The sequence below is a fragment of the Oryza glaberrima genome, chromosome 2 (assembly GCF_000147395.1).
Source record: "Oryza glaberrima chromosome 2, OglaRS2, whole genome shotgun sequence".
NCBI classification, from domain to species: domain Eukaryota; kingdom Viridiplantae; phylum Streptophyta; class Magnoliopsida; order Poales; family Poaceae; genus Oryza; species Oryza glaberrima.
In genome coordinates, this window is record NC_068327.1 from 1931854 (window position 1) to 1952806 (window position 20953).

The 20953-nt window shown below is 43.9% G+C and overlaps 2 protein-coding genes across 2 annotated transcripts; both read left to right on the forward strand.

Annotated features, from left to right (window-relative positions):
* The first annotated feature begins 1418 nt into the window (after positions 1-1418).
* Positions 1419-6671, forward strand: LOC127762274 (spliceosome-associated protein 130 A-like). The gene is made up of 3 exons (XM_052286719.1): positions 1419-4669; positions 5310-5801; positions 5980-6671. The coding sequence occupies exons 1-3, from the start codon at positions 1595-1597 to the stop codon at positions 6115-6117; spliced, it is 3705 nt and encodes a 1234-aa protein (XP_052142679.1). The 5' UTR covers positions 1419-1594; the 3' UTR covers positions 6118-6671.
* Positions 6672-9028: 2357 nt separating this feature from the next.
* Positions 9029-20390, forward strand: LOC127764608 (probable histone acetyltransferase HAC-like 1). Its single transcript, XM_052289506.1, has 16 exons — positions 9029-9643; positions 10033-10138; positions 10261-10537; positions 10879-11379; positions 12084-13855; positions 14411-14707; positions 14809-15087; positions 16143-16271; positions 16365-16565; positions 16724-16866; positions 16951-17263; positions 17422-17561; positions 18393-18471; positions 18557-18946; positions 19282-19499; positions 19595-20390. Exons 1-16 carry the CDS (start codon positions 9459-9461, stop codon positions 19704-19706), a joined length of 5142 nt encoding a protein of 1713 aa, XP_052145466.1. The 5' UTR covers positions 9029-9458; the 3' UTR covers positions 19707-20390.
* Positions 20391-20953: the final 563 nt, after the last annotated feature.

The window sequence follows — 20953 nt, forward strand, 5'->3', positions numbered from 1 at the left end:
TGCACTAATACAGTTCAGAATAGCTCACTACAAAATAGTAATTGAACACTTCAAATTCTATCGAACCAATAACGTTGTTCAAGAATTGAAAGCAACGAGAGAAATCCATTGCCTTCTACGCGAGTGAGATTCAAAAACACAAATCTTGCGCTCCATCACTAGTATTTTCACAATTCACATTTTGCTATATCTTTATTGTTTTCTATGCCCTTCGCTCTACCTGATCACTTATATATAACAAAATATTGCTTTACTTAGCATATGTTCTTCTGGAGGGATTGAAAACCCTCTTCGCATGCAAAACGAAGCAACATACTAACACCTAATTAAATATTAGCTTAAACTTAAAAAATAAATTAATATAAGTTTTACAGGAACATTTTTTGTAGAAAAATATTTGCAAACACACACTATTTAGTAGTTCAGAAACCGTACGCAAAAGAAAGGAGCGAGTAAAGGTTAGGACCACAGACTTATTCTACGCTTTTAAAAGGCATCTTCTATCTTTTTATTTTTGCTTGCTTCTGAAGAGGGGGAATTTCTAGGACTGTTCGGCTGCACTCATTCAACGAAGCTGCAACACAGCGGTTGCACCTTACAGCCGAACAGGCCCTCTAATTATATATAATAAGCTTGTAAACTTCTCAAATACAGCCATACACAACTACTCAAGCCGAGAGAGAGAGAATCGAAAAATTGCTCAAATTTGAAAATTTTGGTCGTCAGCCATCAGGCTCGAGCCAGACTGCGACCCTGAGCCGACCTATTAGAGCATCTCCAACAGTCTCTCCATCCCACTCTCTAAGCTAAATTTTAGCCATTCTAGCCAAAAAAACGTGCTCCAACAGGCTCTCCAACCGGATGGCTGAGCCATCTGGCTGGCCAAAACCCTTCCTCCACTAGCCAAATTTGGCCACTCTATTTGGCTGGCCAATGGTGGGCCCCACGTGGCTAATCAACTACATCCCCACGCGGCAACAGAGAGGCACGGGAGGAGCACGACGACGAGCACGCTACCGACGGCCTCCGCTCGCCACCGCACCAAGCCCACGCGGCGCCGCCCGTCGCCTCCGCCCGCCGCGTCTGCCAGCCTCCGCGCGACGAGGCTCGGAGCCGCCGCCGCTCGCTGTTCTCCGCCAGTCCGCAGTAGTCCAGTAGAAGGAAGGGAGGAAGAAGTAGTAGTAGAAAATGGGTTGGAAGAGGAGGAAGAAGAGTAGTAGAGACTGACATATGGGTCCCATTTGTAATAGACTTGTAATAGAGAGGGTAGATGGAGAGGCTGTTGAAGTAAACAACAAGTATTACTAGCCAAATCAGATTGAGAGTTGGCTATAGGGATGTTTGGAGAGGCTCTTACGTCGCAACCGCACCAAGCGGCAAACGCTCCGGTTGAGTTGGACTCGTCCGAGCCGGATCTGATAACCCACCCGCTACTCCTACCCCATTCGAGCACCACCCGCCCCGCCACCGCCTCCAATCTAAAACCCTAGATCTCTCTCTCTCCCCACTTCTCTCTCTTCTCCCCCCGAGTCTTCCTCACCCGCCGCCGCCGCCGCCGCCGGAGGAGGAGGAGGAGGAGGATTCCGGTGCGGCCATGTACCTCTACAGCCTGACGCTGCAGCGGGCGACGGGCGCGGTGTGCGCCGTCATCGGCAGCTTCAGCGGGCGCGACTCGAAGAAGTCGGCGGCGTCCGGGTCGTCGTCGTCGTCGTCGTCCACGCAGGAGATCGCCGTGGCCCGTGGCACCACTCTCGAGCTCCTCCGCCCCGACCCGGAGACCGGCCGCCTCCGCACGCTCCTCTCCGTCGACGTCTTCGGCGCCATCCGCTCGCTCGCCCAGTTCCGCCTCACCGGCGCCACCAAGGACTACCTCGTCGTCGGCTCCGACTCCGGCCGCCTCGTCATCCTCGAGTACTCCCCCGACCGCAACCGCCTCGACAAGGTCCACCAGGAGACCTTCGGCAAGTCCGGCTGCCGCCGCATCGTCCCCGGCCAGCTCCTCGCCGTCGACCCCAAGGGCCGCGCCCTCTGCATCGCCGCCCTCGAGAAGCAGAAGCTCGTCTACGTCCTCAACCGTGACGCCGCCGCGCGCCTCACCATCTCGTCTCCTCTCGAGGCGCACAAGTCCAACACGCTCACCTTCTCCCTCACTGCCCTCGACTGCGGGTTCGACAACCCTGTCTTCGCCGCCATTGAGCTTGAGTACGCCGAGTCCGACCGCGACCCCACCGGGCAGGCTGCCGAGCAGGCGCAGAAGCACCTCACATTCTATGAGCTAGACCTGGGGCTCAATCATGTCTCGCGCAAGGCCTCCGAGCCGATAGATAACGGTGCTAATCTACTGGTGACTGTGCCTGGTGGTGGTGATGGGCCAAGCGGGCTCCTCGTGTGCTGCGACAACTTTGTGCTTTACCGGAACCAGGGGCACCCGGAAGTGCGGGCTGTCATTCCACGCCGCGCTGATCTCCCGGCTGAGCGCGGTGTCCTCATAGTCGCAGCCGCCACGCACAGGCAGAAGAGCTTGTTCTTCTTCTTACTACAGACTGAGTACGGCGATATCTTCAAGGTTGACCTCGAACACAGTAATGACACTGTTACTGAGCTCAGGATCAAGTACTTTGACACCATACCTGTGACATCTGCTATCTGTGTGCTGCGCTCAGGTTTTCTCTTTGCTGCTTCTGAGTTTGGCAACCATGCACTTTATCAGTTCCGTGATATTGGGCGGGATGTGGATGTTGAGTCGTCTTCAGCTACACTGATGGAGACAGATGAGGGGTTCCAGCCCGTATTCTTTCAGCCAAGAGCACTCAAGAACCTGTACCGGATCGATGAAATTGAAAGTCTCATGCCAATCATGGACATGCGTGTTGCAAATCTATTTGATGAGGAAACACCACAGGTATTCACAGCCTGCGGCCGTGGTCCTCGGTCCACCTTGCGCATCCTGAGGCCTGGGCTTGCCATTAGTGAGATGGCTCGATCGATGTTGCCGGCTGAGCCTATTGCTGTCTGGACTGTAAAGAAGAATATCAATGACATGTTTGATGCCTACATTGTCGTGTCCTTTGCCAATGTTACACTTGTGCTCTCCATCGGTGAGACTATTGAGGAAGTCAGCGACAGCCAGTTTCTGGATACCACTCACTCCCTGGCAGTTTCTCTCCTTGGCGAGGACTCTCTCATGCAGGTCCACCCGAACGGCATCAGGCACATCAGGGAGGATGGCCGTGTGAATGAGTGGAGGACACCTGGGAAGAAAACTATCACTAAGGTTGGATCAAACCGGCTCCAGGTGGTAATCGCCCTCAGTGGTGGAGAGCTTATCTACTTTGAGATGGACATGACAGGTCAGCTTATGGAAGTCGAGAAGCAGGACATGTCTGGTGATGTTGCATGCCTGGCCATTGCGCCAGTTCCAGAGGGGAGACAGAGGTCCCGATTCCTTGCAGTTGGTTCCTATGATAACACCATCCGAATACTCTCCCTGGACCCTGATGACTGCTTGCAGCCTCTGAGTGTCCAAAGTGTCTCTTCAGCCCCAGAGTCCCTCATGTTTCTAGAAGTTCAGGCATCAGTTGGCGGTGAGGACGGTGCGGACCATCCAGCCAACCTTTTCCTCAATGCTGGCCTGCAAAATGGTGTCCTGTTCCGCACCAATGTTGACATGGTCACTGGTCAGTTATCTGACACACGATCTCGGTTCCTTGGCCTGAGACCTCCAAAACTGTTTCCGTGCATAGTTAGCCACCGGCAAGCAATGCTTTGCCTGTCCAGCCGTCCCTGGCTTGGCTACATACATCAAGGCCACTTCCTATTGACTCCACTGTCCTGTGATACACTTGAATCTGCTGCATCCTTCTCTTCTGATCAGTGCTCAGAAGGTGTTGTTGCCGTTGCTGGTGATGCCCTACGAATTTTCACCATTGAACGCCTGGGGGAGACTTTCAATGAAACAGCCATCCCTCTGCGCTACACCCCAAGGAAATTTGTGATTCTTCCAAAAAAGAAATACCTTGCTGTCATTGAGAGTGATAAAGGTGCGCTCAGCGCAGAAGAGCGAGAAGCGGCTAAGAAGGAGTGCCTTGAGGCTGCTGGTGTTACAGAAAATGGTAATGCAAATAATGGGGATCAGATGGAGAATGGTGATGGTCAAGAAGATGGTGCTGAGGACAGAAACACACTTCCAGATGAACAGTATGGTTATCCAAAGGCGGAATCAGAAAGGTGGGTTTCTTGCATCAGGATTCTTGATCCAAAGAGCAGAGACACGACTTGTCTGCTTGAATTGCAAGACAATGAAGCAGCTGTTAGCATTTGCACTGTGAACTTTCATGATAAGGAGCATGGTACTCTCTTGGCTGTTGGTACTGCCAAGGGATTGCAATTCTGGCCAAAGAGGAACCTTTCAGCTGGGTTCATCCACATATACAAGTTTGTAGATGAAGGGAGGTCACTTGAACTGCTTCACAAGACACAGGTGGAGGAAGTACCTCTTGCCTTGTGCCAGTTCCAAGGACGGTTGCTTGCTGGTGTTGGTTCAGTCCTCAGGTTATATGATCTTGGGAAGAGGAAGTTGCTCAGGAAGTGTGAAAACAAACTTTTCCCAAGGACGATAGTGTCTATCCATACTTACCGAGATAGGATCTATGTTGGTGATATGCAAGAGGTATGCTCGCTACCTTTGATTGGTTCCGTTGCTCCCCTGTTTGTCATTTTGTCACCTGTAGATGTATATCAGTTTTTTTGGTAGTCTGTATGCCAAGGTGTCTTCTAGAAGATAAACTAGCAACTTGTCTTGTGTGCAACATGATATTGATCTAACCATAGGCTACAGACATGTTTTTGGTGTCTACACCGGGTGAGAAGGAAATTTTAAATTTTATTAGTTACTCACATTTACTGGTTCAGATTGAAATATGTGGTTTGAGAGCAAGTAATAGGAGACAAATTACCCAGCATATTTTCTAGATCATGTTTTCATCATCCATCTCCTTTTTTCTTTGTTTCATCTTAAAGTTTTTTGTGGATATATGAAATTTAGATATTTTTGCCTGTCCTATGAATAGTACTCCAAAATAACAATAATAATGGGTTTTACAGTCAGATTGTCCCTTCCAAAATAACAACAATAATGGGTTTTACCTACTTCTGGTTGAAACATCTCTAATTTATGAATTCTCTGACAGTTATGTTGCAGTTTCATATTTTTAAATATAGTATAGTATACATATACTATTCACCATATTTCATATACCTTTTTTGTTTGACAAATTTCTAACATTTCTTTGTGGTGCCATCTCCTGCAGTCATTTCATTATTGCAAGTACAGAAGGGATGAAAACCAACTGTACATCTTCGCTGATGATAGTGTTCCCAGGTGGCTCACAGCAGCAAATCACATAGATTTTGATACTATGGCAGGGGCAGATAAGTTTGGGAACATATATTTTGCTCGCCTTCCTCAGGATCTCTCAGATGAGATTGAAGAAGACCCAACTGGGGGGAAGATTAAATGGGAGCAAGGGAAGTTGAATGGGGCCCCAAACAAAGTAGAGGAGATTGTTCAGTTTCATGTTGGTGATGTTGTCACATGTTTGCAGAAAGCCTCTTTAATACCGGGAGGCGGCGAATGTCTTATTTATGGGACTGTGATGGGCAGTGTTGGGGCACTGCTTGCATTCACCTCCAGGGAAGATGTTGACTTCTTTTCTCACTTGGAGATGCATCTCCGCCAGGAGCATCCACCATTATGTGGAAGAGATCACATGGCCTACAGATCTGCTTATTTTCCAGTGAAGGTGATATATTATTTTTTTTGTTTAGATTAGCTAGTATGTCAACCAACATAGATATTATCACAAATGCATATATTTATAACTTTTTTACCACTTTGTCGGATAGAATATCCAGGTGTAAAGGCAGTTGGCAGTATCTGTTTTATGTTTGATGATGGAGTTTCGTTTTGGTTTGTTTCAGGATGTGATTGATGGTGACCTCTGTGAGCAGTTTCCATCCCTCCCAGCTGATATGCAAAGGAAGATTGCCGATGAACTCGACAGAACTCCTGGTGAAATCCTGAAGAAGCTGGAGGACATTAGGAACAAAATTATCTGAAAGATCATTGCGCATAGCGAAAGAACTAGACAAACTGTTGGGCTCTCAATGGCTGTAAAAACAGAATCTCCTTTCCTGTCCGAGACCTAGCAGCTTCAGATCCGTGGCACATTCAAGAAAAAAGAAAACACTAGGGCCAATCGAGTGGAGAGGTGGTAAAGTCCTTAATGGTCTGATTTGTAGAATTCTTGGTGCTAATGGCCTGGTGTCTGGAATTCGTTGTTAATGGTCTGATTTGTATATTTCTTAGTTAACAATGGCTAAGTTGACCTTTCAGATCGAAGCGAGAATAGGTCACATAACTGCATAAGCATCAGAGTGTTCTTCTGTAACTCTTAGAGCATGCTTTAGCCTTTGTGTTAGTATTTGCTGTGATGTAGTTGGACAAGTTCTTTGTTTTGATGGTTGACTCATCTGTAGGCTGCTGCTACTTTCATGATGTACGATAGAACCTTTTCATTTTTTCAGGTGATACTGAAGCAGATGTATTGGTGCTATCCAATTTGATTTTCCTGTGATAATATTACACTTTTGATGATGAAATATTCTACTGCTAGTAGTTCAATGGCATATAAACAATTTCATCCATAGATTTTATTGGCTGGTAAACCATATATAAGTGCGTCTGTACGAAAAGCTTAACCCCCCCCCCCCCCCCCCCCCCCCCCCCTATTTTCACCAATGGGAACGGGTGAAAAGTTTGACCTATTTTCACTACAGGAGAGGTAAAACAGGGGAGACGCATCTATTTGGTGAAATATAAAATCTCAGCGACAGTAACTTTCTACTCCCTCCGTCGGAGATCGGCATGGTCTCCAATGTGGCAATGGCAACAAATAGTAGTATGTGTAGGGATAAATTATTTCAAATGAAAAGAATTGTATACCATGATAATTTGTAAAAAGATAAATCTATAACACTATTCTTACATCATCAATCTATTGATGTTCAAAGTTAAAAAGTATAACTCGACACTATTTCAAAACTAGTTATATTTGTGAAAAGAGCGAGTACATCCAGATGGGTAAAATCTCATCGTAGTAACTTCTTTCAGTACAACACGATGTACATGGCACACACTTCACTCTCGTATTTCCTAGAATATCACGTTTGCACATCCTTCCTAAAAGGGACTGGATTATAAATTTGTTCTTTTTTTGAAAAAAAAACACGTTTGTATGTCCTTTTTATATGTGTAAATAAAGGGACCCATAATTATAGGTGGTTAGAAAAGGGAACAAAATATTATACTTCCTCCGTTTTATATTATAAGACTTTCTAGCATTGGCCATATTCATATATATGTTAATAAATCTAGACATATATTTGTGCCTAGATTCATTAACACCTATATAAATGTGGGCAATAGTAAAAAATCTTATAACTTGAAACGGAGGGAGAAGGCCTTTAGTGCGTGAGAAACATATATTCGTACTAAAGAAAGATACTCCGTATGAATGCGTTCTTGATACGTGTGAAAGTGCATGGATCCATGATTCTACTCAAGATACGTGTGATGCATTCTATAATCGTAACGTCACCAATGCGTGGAGCTGGATGTGAATAATCTCTCAAGTTGGATAAACATTCTATAACTAATTACGTTTAAATATCATTAGCATACCACAGGCAAGCGGAATCTTTAACCATAATATCACTAATTAGTGGTAAACACATGAAACCAAAGACATCCTACAACATATCTAACCAATACGTGCGACAAATGAAATATTCACCAAAAATATTCTCCCCCCTTTCCATCCTGAATTCCTGATTTCATGTAAGCTTGCCACTGCTTTATAAGGCCATTTACAATACACTAATGTGGCATTCAGCCCAAGCCAACCAGTTTAAAGATTCTATGTCACATATACTTCTCTTGTAACCAAAATAGGTTATCCATTCTTCGTAAGAGATTATCAGGGAGGGGAGAGGAAATCCTCGCTCGGCTGCCTTCTCGAGCTAGTTCGTTGCCTCCAACGCGGAGTTGGGAGAGACGGCGACCGGAGTTGGGAGGGACATACCGGGAGGTCATCGTCACCGTCCAATATGCATCGCCGAGCTCCGCCGCCGCCGCTCAGACCCCCGCCAACCATCGCCCTCGCTGCCGGCAGATCCATTGAGAAGAGGGAGGGGAGCGGCGCCTGCCAAATCTACTCCGCCAGTGGGAGAAGAAGAGCAAGGGGGGTTCGCCGCCATCCCCCTCCCTGCAAAATTCGGTGCCGCCCCGCTAATATCCTGAACAGTTACTACTATTAAACTTTAAAGTCTGCCCATTATTTCCCAAAATGGAATTGCTGCCGAACCCCCTGGCCAGCAGGCATGACGTTTTAAAGTACTACACTCTCTCCGTAGTAGCAGCATATAGCATCTCTTCTTCACTTCAGACATGCGACCCTGCGGGTGTTACGCTCCTCGCTCGCACACCACGACCACCGTTCACACCACACGTGCGAAAAAAAAAAGAACCCGACCCCGACTCCCTCTCCCCAAATCCTAGCCGTTGGATCCCCATCGCACGCGCGAAACTCCCCCCGCGGCTGATTTTTCACCGTCTTCCACAGCGGCGGGGCCCGCGGCCGCCACGCCCCCCGGGCCCATACGTCAGCGACACGCGGCCTCGCGTTCCACACACACCCCCGGATCCGCGCAGATCCGCGATTGGTCGACGACGTCTTCCTTCCCCTCCTCTCCTTCCTTCCTCCCTCTCTCTCTCTCTCTCTCTCTTCACCGCGTCGCTAATCCCCACCTCGTTTCCACCCCCAAATCACACCGCCGCCGCTGCAGCCGCCGTCGCCGCAGCCGCCGCCGCAGCTGCTGTCTCTCCCCCGTGCTAGTGGGGGGGCGCCTCACCCCGCGGGTGTACGGACGTGCCCGGAGTGGGGGGGAACGGGGAGGGGGGGTGGGGAGGCTTGGTGGTATCGGGTGGGGCCCGCTCGGTTTCTAGGGTTTCGGCCGCGCTGACACCTCGGGGCCTTCAATTCGGCGGCGGGGCTCCGCGGTGGGGTGGCTTGCTGCTCCCGATTGCCGCCCGCCGGTTCTGATCGCTGTGGGTGTTGCTCTTGCTGCTGCTGGTGGTGCTGGTGCTGGTGCTGGTGTTGTGCTGTTTATGCTGAATTGGGTTGGGTTCGCGGTCGGATTCGTGGAGGGGTAGTTTGCCTCTACTGTTGCTGCGCTCTGGGGTTGGGGTTGGGGTTGGGGGGTTGGGGTTGGAGAGAGAGGCTGCTTCTTTTGGAGGTGCTGTAAGGCGAGTGGCGGTGCGCTCGCTTGCTGTCGCTGTGTCATCCAGCCGTGCTGCACGGCGATGATTTTTATGCTCTGAGGCTCGGCTGGCGGCAAATATGAATGTGGGACAAGCGGCGCACCTGTCCGGGCAGATGTCGGGGCAGGCGCCGCAGACTAATCAGGTTGGTGGCAGTGGCGTCGGTGGCGCTGACGGACTGCCACAGCAGATGCAGGACGTGGTGGGACTTGGGGGCCTTGATACCCAGTTTTTGTTAATGCGCAACACTATGCGCGATAAGATGTAAGCATTCTATTACTGCGGCTTCTTTGTCGGGGGACTATTTATTAGTCAGGGTGTTAATTGTACGGAGTTAATGTCGCCACTCTTACTGGCTGATCCACTGCATATCTACAAAATTAATGCAAGGATGACGACTTGCTAAAATTGCGCTGGACCTATATTACCTGTACTGCCTTTTACGCTGCTGTAGTTATTTGCTTCTCAAACTGTAAAGTGGAGGATAATTATAGGACTACTGTTATCGCTTTTGCGTCGCGGATACATGGGGGCTCTGGGTTTAGTTTGATCCCCATCCATATTACCACAATTTAGGCCTTCTGCTGATGGTTTGAGTGCAATAGGAGGTGAAGATAGATTTTTTGATCTGATACTTGTTTGTAAACTGGCAGATTCGAATATATAGGAAGGAAGCAATCATCGACTGATTGGCGGCGACGGCTGCCAGAACTTGCTAAACGGCTCGAGGAGATCTTGTATAGAAAATTCTTAAACAAGGTATTGCTCTCTGTCCCCATAATACTTTTGTGCCTTTGGTTTAAATTCTGTTTCGGGGCAAAAGTAGATCTAACTGTTATGTTATTCTATCTGTTTGATTCTTTTTGTTGTTGTTGGAGCAGGCCGATTACCTCAATATGATGAGGGGACCAGTTGAGCCACAATTGCAGTTTGCTATTAAGACTTTGAGTGCTCAGAACCAACAAAATCAACAAAACCAACAAATGCCAAGGCAAATGGCATCTTCCTCTGGCTATGGCACGATGATTCCAACACCGGGCATCACACAAAGTGCAACTGGAAATTCTAGAATGCCCTATGTAACTGACAACACTGGCCTTCCGTCATCTGGTGCAACCATGGTTCCTCAGGGTGCCAACACTGGTACCTCACTTCCAGGTTCTGATTGTTCCACTCAGCTTGTGCTCATGCTTTTAGGACTGATTGCCTTACTTTGTAGTCTTCTATATCCGTGCTGTAGGAATTCTAGCATAGAATGCTAACAGCAACCAGCGACTGCCAAATATGTTTGAAATTTACTACCCCCCTTCCACTAGACTGTAGTTATATCCATATGACAGTTGGAGCATGCTCTCCAAGCTTTCTGTTGTTTTGAACTGAATATATTACAGGAGTGAGAAACTAATGCTGACCTGGTGTCAAACAGGCGCTCTGTATACTTTGACTTTTTTTATTGATTGTCCATTTCCACATGTGCTTACTTTTATTTGTCCATACAGGTTCAATGTCTAACGGTTACCAGCATCTAACTACCAGTGTTCCATTAAATTCAACCACAAGCAGCATCCCATCTACGATGGGTCCTGTGGGTATTCAGCGGCAAGTGACTCATATGATCCCCACTCCAGGATTTAATAATCAACAGAATGTGCCTGTGAATCCTGATTTTTCAAATGGAGCTGGATATTTCAATGGTGAGCCAACTGTGACATCACAAATGCAACAGCAGAAGCAATTTCCTAGCAACCAAAACAGTCATCAAATCCAGCATATTGGGGGGCACAGTAATTCTGGAATGCATTCAAACATGCTGGAGAATTCTTCTGCATATGGTTTATCAGATGGACATGTGAATGGTGGAATGGGTGTACATGGGTCAAACATGCAGCTAACAAACAGAAGTGCTGCATCAGAAGCATACATTAACATATCCACATATGGAAATTCACCTAAGCCTGTGCAACAACAATTCAACCAGCACCCTCCACAGAGGATACCGAGTATGTCTTCTTTTGATTCACACTGTCTTCTATTCACTTTGTTGGAACTTGGAATGTTCTTCATTAGTTTGGGAAGTGGGAACAACACATAATTCATAACTCTTGTTTTGGTTCTTTGTTATTAGAGTCAATGGCCTTCATGTTGTTGTGGTTAGAGTCCTTGTGCCCGAGAATGAAATGATACTGTTGCAACATTAAAACAATTGCCACTAGTTTGGATGTCTGTATTTAGTATCTATTCTTTATTAGTGTCATATTCATTCTGCAGACATGCCAAGAAAGATTTTGTAAGTTTCTGCAGCCTTTATACACTATATTTTTAACTTTTTGACCACTTAATGCAGATAGAAGCTCCTAAACAATAAGGCAGTTTTCTATGCAACAAATTTGAATATACTGATGATTTAAGATCGTCATTAGTTCAGATTTTTACCATATTTTTTAATCACTAATAGCCACAATGAGCTGCTTCACAATTTACTACAGAAGGCTTTAATATTTATTAGGCACATATGCGTAGCTTACTTTTCCTCGTTCATTACACCCATTTGATCTGCACCTGGGGAGGTACTGCTTTATTTGTTAGTTTAGCATGCATGGTAGAAGTTGATTGATATTCATGTGTTTATTTTTTTTACAAAACAGAACTCATACATGTTCATCACATTGTGACAAAGGATGATTGTGTTGTTTTTTGTGTGCAGCACCAGTTGATATATCTGGTTCTGGGAATTTTTACAATACTGGTTCTTCTGCTTTAACAGCAGCGAATAATCATAGCATGGGTGCTACAAATTTGCCATCTAGATCAAGAATGAATTCCATGTTGCACACAAATCAGTTAAACATGCAATCCATTCAACCGCAACCTCAGATAAAAACTGAGGTTTTGGATCAGCCAGAAAAGATGAATTTTCAATCTTCTCAGTTGACTCACGAACAACTTATCCGCCAGCAACATTCAATGCAGCAACATCAAATGCAGCCTAGTTCCCAGTTTGTGCAAAACCAGTACCATCTGAATCAACAGCAGCCTAACTCACAGCATCAGCAGTCTATACTGAGAAGCAATTCCCTTAAACAGCCCCAACTGAGTTCCAGCCATTCTATGCAATTGTCAGAACAAGGAGCTCTGCCACACACTGAGCTGATATCTTCACAAGCTACTGAACATGCTGACATTCCAATTTACCAGGGTCAATACCAGCAAAGAAGTGCTCATGATAATGTCAAAGGAGGGCAAGTGTTTGGACATCTTTCCAGCTCTCAAAATTTTCATTCTAATGCGTCCCATGATTCTCAGCAATTGTTGCCAACTAATCAGCAGCTTGATGACAGTTCAAATGATGTAAGTTATGTCTTGAAAGGATCTCAGCCAGAGCAGATGCATCAGGCTCAATGGCGGCCTCAGACAATGGAAAAAGCTCCTGTCACTAATGATTCGTCTCTTGAGAAGCAAATACAGGCAGATTTGTGTCAGAGAACAATGTCTCAGGATGGAGCACAACAGCCATTTTCATCTGATTGGCGCCTTCCTGGTTGTACTGTGACTCCAGCTGATCCTGCATTGCCAAAGCTCCCTAGTGGAGGACTTGAACAGGCTGCTGGAAATATCTATTATTTTCGTCAGATGAAGTGGTTACTTTTGCTATTTCATGCAAAATCATGCTTAACTCCTGTCGGAAGTTGTAAATTCCATCGCTGTTTTCAGGTACAGGAGCTAGTAAAGCATTTTGAGAACTGTAAAAGGAAAGATTGTTCATACAGGGATTGCAGGAGGTCAAGAATGGTTACTGAACATTATAAGGCTTGTGTCGATTTGCAGTGTCCTGTATGCAGTAATGCAAAGAAACTTCTGCAGCGTTCAGCTGAACTAGCAAGCAAGCAAAAGCCCCCTGAGCCTAGAAAAATTGCTCAACAGAATACGGCTCAAAGAATCATGAATGGGGTAGAGGGTGACATAATGGACATCGACCTAGTGTCAGATGAAATCTTTGATAGTCAGCCTTCTGTTCCAAAACGCTTAAAGATGCAGCCTGTATCACCCAGTACTGCAGAGCGTGAAGTTTCTATGCCCTCCAATGCAGGGCTTATATTGCAGGAAACACATTCTGAACTGCCTGACCAGAATAACAAGGTGGGACAACTGAAAATGGATGTGAAGATTGACCCACGACCACTGCAGAAGCCTGCAAAGATTGGTTATGGTACTGATGGAAATGTGCCCACAGCGAGACATAATGTGGCACCTGGAGGCTCAAATGAGATCAAGACTCATGTCAAGCAAGAAATCATGCCAATTGACAAAGAGACAAGTGAGACTGCCCCTGAAGTTAAGAATGAAGCAAATGATTCAACAGACATCACAGTTTCTAAATCAGGGAAACCAAAGATAAAAGGTGTCTCAATGACTGAATTGTTCACCCCAGAACAAATTCAGGAACATATCAATAGTCTAAGGCTGTGGGTTGGTCAGGTATGTGTTCATTTTTTTTAATAAAAAAATTTATTCATAACCATTTCAGTAGCTATCTAGGTTTTCTTGGGAGTGAAAAAAATGCAGATTAATTTAAAGTAAATAGATAGGAGTAGTAGAGGACAAACACTTTTTGATATGACATGACGCAAATTGTGCTATCATACCCCATTTGGGCATGCAAACAAGGGGCAAAAAAACTAGTTCATTTGTTTTTCCAGTGAATGAAAATTCTTCACCTTTGTTACTACTTCAAATATAATATGCAAAGACAAGGGAAAAAATATTTCATTTGTTTCTCCAGCTAATGAGAATTGTTTCCCTTTCTCACTACTGCATCGAATATATTACTACTAGTTACTGTATTAGCTTATATAGTATTTAGCAGGCTAAAGCTTTGCCGAGCTCTAAAGCACTGATTGAATTGAACTGTATAGAACAAAATGAAATTTTTTCATTGTCTTCATTAGAGACATGTTGGCATTTTGTAAGGTACTGTTTTTATGCTCTTGTTATATAATTGTCATGATGAATTACTGCCTTGTCATCTGACAGAGTAAAGCTAAAGCTGAAAAGAATCAGTTGATGGGGCATAATGAAAATGAGAATTCATGCCAGCTCTGCAAAGTGGAAAAACTTACTTTTGAACCCCCACCAATATATTGCTCCCCTTGTGGTGCTCGGATAAAGCGAAATGCACCATACTATACCGTTGGTACTGGTGATACTCGCCATTTTTTCTGTATTCCATGCTACAATGAGTCCCGTGGTGACACTATTGAGGTTGAAGGGCAAAACTTTTTGAAGGCCAGATTCGAGAAAAAAAGGAATGACGAGGAAACTGAAGAATGGGTAAGTTCCTTTTTCATTTTTGGTGGTTTTGTGTCTGTATCATCAAAATTTGGGTATCTTCCTTTTGTATATTAAATCTTTTTAAATGATGTATTCTGCAGTGGGTTCAGTGTGACAAGTGTGAATGCTGGCAGCACCAGATATGTGCTCTATTTAATGGTAGAAGGAATGATGGAGGGCAAGCAGAGTACACCTGCCCAAATTGTTATGTTGAAGAGGTGAAACGTGGGTTGCGTATGCCTCTACCACAGAGTGCAGTTCTTGGGGCAAAAGATCTGCCTAGAACTGTACTAAGCGATCATATTGAAGATCGGCTTTTTAAACGGTTGAAGCAGGAGAGACAGGATAGGGCAGCTCAGGAGAGGAAAAGCATTGAGGAGGTTAGTTAAATTAAGTCATATTTGTGAAGTGAATTTTGTTCTCTATTTGTTGCTCTAAATGTCTTTAGATTCGATCACAGTGCACTTCGCTATTACGCAACTATGCATTACATTTTTTTTTTAAAAAAAATTGTGCTGCACGGAAGCATTTTTTTATAAGTGCCTTCACAGCGCATGAATAATTTGATTGTTCCAGCCAAGGTTTTATATCCTAATTTGAAATATATACTGTTTCCAACTAAATTGTGAATCGTTTCTCTCAATTTCAACTGATTTTTTCTGTAGATATTGATTTCGAACAACATACATCATCAGGCACTTACCAAATAATGCAAAAACAGCCCAAAACAGCAAATGCCAATCATGAGTTTTGTCCTAACACTGAACTCCTACCTGCTATATAGTTAGGTACTATTTTGGAGTATTAACCTGTACAATAATGATATATTGTATGAGTTACCTACAGATTGGGAGGTGGTACTTAAATGACATCTTGCTGGCATAATAAACTGAAGCATACCAAATTAAATTCCATTAGTAGTTTGGAATGTGTTAGTTATATTATCATATTTTGCAAACTTATTTAAACTTATTGTTGAAGACTAACTGAACAACCAAAAAGTGTAAACTACAGGGACAACATAAAAAATATACAAGAAGCATATTTCTTTTTTAAAAACGTTTAGAGTGTGTGTATGAGATTCACTTCTGCCTGATTTGTCAGTTTGAATAAAATGCATAATAAAGAGCACAAAGAAGGTCTAAATTTAAATATCGAACATTGCGAGGATTAAGTTTTATACTTCTGTGAGTATAGTGTTTTGCCATTTCTTTTTTATCTTACCAAATTTGACATTGAATACTGTGATGCTTTATGTGCTAATTCTTTCTGCATAGCTGTGTTAAATCGTTAACATCATGAGTTTATCTTGTGTGTGTATTTGTGAAGTAGGCATGACTTCTCTCCTGTAATTGAGAATAGACCACTGACTTTTGCCGTCATGAAGGAAATTATTCTCATCACTTTTAAATTCTATTTATTCCTTATTTGTTAGGTTCCTGGAGCCGAAGGTCTTGTGGTTAGAGTTGTTTCATCAGTGGACAAGAAGCTGGAAGTAAAACCACGTTTTTTGGAAATTTTTCAAGAAGATAACTACCCGACAGAGTTCCCATACAAGTCCAAGGTAAGAAATTAGTCTCAGTATTCTTTCAAAAGAACACCAATCATTTCAAGCATAAATCATACGTGAAACTGTTTTTTATCAAATGTTTGGCAGGCTGTCCTTTTGTTCCAGAAAATAGAAGGTGTAGAAGTGTGCCTATTTGGAATGTATGTTCAAGAATTTGGTGCAGAATGCTCCTACCCGAACCAGCGTCGTGTTTATTTGTCATACCTGGATTCTGTTAAATACTTCAGGCCTGAGATTAGAACGGTGTCTGGAGAGGCGTTACGTACATTTGTTTATCATGAAATTCTGGTAATGTTCTATGTTTGCTGAGTTTTTCTAAATTTAAATGCGTTGTTTTGCCAGGCTGGTCATACTATTTTTGTATGCAACTCTTTGGGGGGATTCTGCCTTCCTCCTTAGGCTAGCGTTTTTCTGCACTATCTAATGCTAGGTCTCTATGTGTTCAGATAGGATATCTTGAATATTGCAAGCAGCGTGGATTCACAAGCTGTTACATATGGGCGTGCCCACCTTTAAAAGGTGAAGATTACATTTTGTACTGCCATCCTGAGATTCAGAAGACTCCAAAATCCGACAAATTGAGGGAGTGGTAAGACCTTTGTTGACACTTCTGTTACTCTGCTCACTTTTAGCTCTTCTAGTTTACATGATTTCTGATGTACTTTACACTCAGGTACTTATCTATGCTTCGAAAAGCTACCAAGGAGGAGATTGTTGTTGAGCTGACAAATCTATATGACCATTTCTTCATTACTATGGGGGAGTGCAAGGCTAAAGTGACTGCTTCTCGTTTGCCTTACTTTGATGGAGATTATTGGCCAGGAGCTGCAGAAGATATGATCAATCAACTTCGTCAAGAAGAAGATGACCGGAAGCAGCAGAAGAAGGGCAAGACAAAGAAGATTATTACAAAAAGAGCTCTTAAAGCTGCTGGCCACACCGATCTCAGTGGGAATGCTTCCAAGGATGCTATGCTGATGCACAAGGTAGGATTGTACAGTGGTTTGCGTGCTCCTTATTTTGATAGATCACATGGCTGCTAGCACTCTACCCCTCTTTCCCTTTCTATCATCCTTGCTCAGTATTTGTTTTTTTCACTTTACTGGATGGCATCTTTACCATGAACTTGATTTGTTATGTGCAGCTTGGGGAAACCATTTATCCAATGAAGGAAGATTTCATTATGGTTCATTTGCAGTATTCGTGTAGTCACTGTTGTACCCTTATGGTGTCTGGAAAACGTTGGGTTTGCCATCAATGCAGAAGCTTTTACATATGCGACAAGTAAGTTATTTTCTTTAACAATATTACACACGGGTTATTGATCTATATGAGGCCACAGTCTGAAGACATCTGTGACATGCCAAACAAATCTATACCAGTATTATTTCACATGGTCATGTTTAATATGGTGCCCAGCGAGGAGAGTTGACTCATCAACTGGAAAATTATTCATCGAAGAACAGCAGTTCAAGTACCACAATAGACTACACAAAAATTTATCCTTGCCCCTCATTATTGAACCCACAGAAGATCACAGATCTTTTTGTTGCATCAAGTTCCTTGTAGAAAACAACAATACCAGCCTTTAGTCCCAAGCAAGTTGAGGGGCAATAAGCTCCCAGCAAACCAGAAATACTGAAAGGCAGATGTGCTACTCTGTCCTCAACATCTGCATAAACTTTGCTAAGGCCATGACTCCCCACTTTGGTATAGTAGTCATATATCAAGCTATCTCCTCTTTTCATCCCCTTGATCTTGGCAAGCCTCTGAATGAGCATTGCTGTCTCATCAAGCATGCACGGATTTAGTCAATGGTGAAGTTGACACCCTATGCCCAAAGGGTTGCTAGTGACCCTGTTAGTGCCCCGCCTCCAATAATTGATCTCCCCATGTGCCCTCCCTGCAAACTGGGGTGACGCGTAGAAAGCCCAGACACGCTCCTAATCCTCTTTAGGCAAGCCAAGGTGCCCGGATGTCTGACCCTACGAGACTAGATGATTTATAATAAATACTTTGGAAAAAGATTGTTGTCTTTAGACAGACTTTCGAGCTAGATGATTTTTTTGGGGGTTCTGGTGAAGTCATTTTGTCACATTGAGCATTTTGTTTCAGGTGTTACGATGCAGAACAACAGCTTGAAGATAGGGAGAGGCACCCAAGTAACAGTAGAGACACACATACGCTCCATCCGGTAACTGACTGAACTTATATTCTCTTCTTGTTGAGAAAAGGAGCAAATAGTAACTAACGTATAACTTGATCCTTTCATACTTTAGGTTGACATTGTTGGGTTGCCCAAAGATACCAAGGATAGAGATGATATTCTGGAAAGTGAATTTTTTGACACCAGGCAGGCCTTCCTTAGTCTCTGTCAAGGAAATCATTATCAGTACGATACCCTTCGCCGTGCTAAGCACTCATCGATGATGGTGTTGTACCATCTACATAATCCAACCGCACCAGCGTTTGTCACTACATGCAACGTCTGCTGTCATGATATTGAAACTGGTCAGGGTTGGCGGTGTGAAGTCTGTCCAGATTTTGATGTATGCAATTCTTGTTACCAAAAAGGAGCAGTCAATCATGCTCACAAGTTAACAAACCATCCATCAGCTGCTGATCGTGATGCCCAAAATAAGGAAGCTCGGCAAATGCGTGTCCAGCAGGCAAGTTCTTTTAAATGTTACCCTTAGTGATCTTCTTCGGACATTGTCAAAGATTTTTTTTTTCCTATTTAGTTGAATAAAAATATGCACTTCGTGCTAAAAAACATGACAACTGTCGAACTTAAATTCCATTTATAAATTTATGGTAAACCATATGATACCATTAGCATGGTAAATAGCCCACATAGAGAGGATAATATCACCTTATGGTTATATCATTATTTTAATTTGCATCCTTTTGTGGAAAAACTCAATTCTGTCATTGTGTTCCATTTTCTAGAAACCCTTCAGGATATAGTATCACCTAATGTGATGTTTCTTTCATGACGCTGCAGCTAAGGAAGATGCTTGATCTTCTGGTACATGCCTCGACATGCCGCTCTGGCAGTTGTCAATACCCAAACTGCCGGAAAGTCAAGGGACTGTTTCGTCATGGGATGCAGTGCAAAACACGTGCTTCAGGAGGGTGTGTTCTTTGCAAGAAAATGTGGTACATGCTCCAGCTCCATGCCCGAGCTTGCAGGGACTCAGGATGCAACGTGCCGAGATGCAGGTGTGTTGGTGCTTCTCACTTTTGTTCCGTCACCTTGCCTTGTGCTTGATCTGGAATAACACCCTGACCACTTACGGAAACTATACACTATACAGGGATCTCAAGGAGCATCTTCGAAGGTTGCAACAGCAATCTGATTCTAGGAGGAGGGCTGCTGTAAATGAAATGATGAGACAGAGAGCAGCAGAAGTTGCTGCAAACGAGTAGTGGCATCTGTACAGCTATATACTGTGGAAAGAAGATAGGGAGCGCGCAGTGTCGCTGCCCTCGCTCATTCCCACTCCCAAGTAGAAGCTTGGGATATGGTTGAATTAGAGGATCTAGCTAAGAAGTTGTCTCAGATGGATTCGTCCCATGAAACTGTCCTGGAGATGCAAGACGTCGCGCATTCTTCCGCCAGTTGTTAACCTATGGCTTGGAAGCCTGCCTCTGCCTCCTCTTCTTCAAAGGAAAGAAATGAAATGGATGAAAGGGGTGTACCACAATAGGTGGTAACTACTGTGTTCTGTGCTAACTAGTTGCACCCTGCTGACGGTGCCCGGTGAAATCGTCGTCGTCGATAGGACCCCCAGCCCTTGGGTGTGGTGATTCTTTTATTTGACCTCCTGTACTAGTGGAACTAATCTTGTTTTCCTGCTTGCCTCCTCTTCATGTATAATAGGTTTCTGGAACTCTTATTGTTGATGAAAAATTGGTCTAGCTGTTCCCCCTCCAGCACCTTGTTGTTGTTGTTGCCTCCATCAGGAGTGAGAGGGGTATAGGGAAGAAAAAAGGAAGAAGAAGAGGGTTGGGCATTGGATATGAATTGTTTATTTCTGCCCCCCATTTTGTAGGAACCAATCTTTGTTTTAAAGTATAAAAGCATAGCATATCCTGCATTCTGTTGTATCATTAACACTATATCTCCTGCATTTCTTCTTGTTTCCCCTCTGTTGCATTTCAGCTGGCTATTTCTGTGCAATATTTTCTCTCTGGAAATTTATGTTTTATAGTACTATCCGTCCTAGAAAATAATGCTTTTTTTTACACGGATATTAAGAAACTCCATCTACTTTTGAAGGCAATATTTCTAAATCTGAAAATTTTACTTTTGATGGGCATATTTCAATCCAACCAGATATCTTCTTAATGACTTTCTCGGATTTAATATGTAACTCTCTATTATTCCACACAAGATTGGCATTATTCCACACAAGATTGGCTACATGCTCATGGAGAAATGTAAATATTAAGGCAAATAAATCGTTTATTTACGATGAATAACTAATAGCATGTTTAAATGAATGATAAGTAGAATTACTTATCCTTGGTCATTGTGCTAAGATGAAATATAATTATTAAAAGTAGATGGAGTGGATATGAAGGTTGTGATTGTACGAGAACTTAATGTAGGTGGGAAAATTAAATGGTCGACAATTGTGATTGGGTAGAAAAATAACGTTCGTGGACAAATA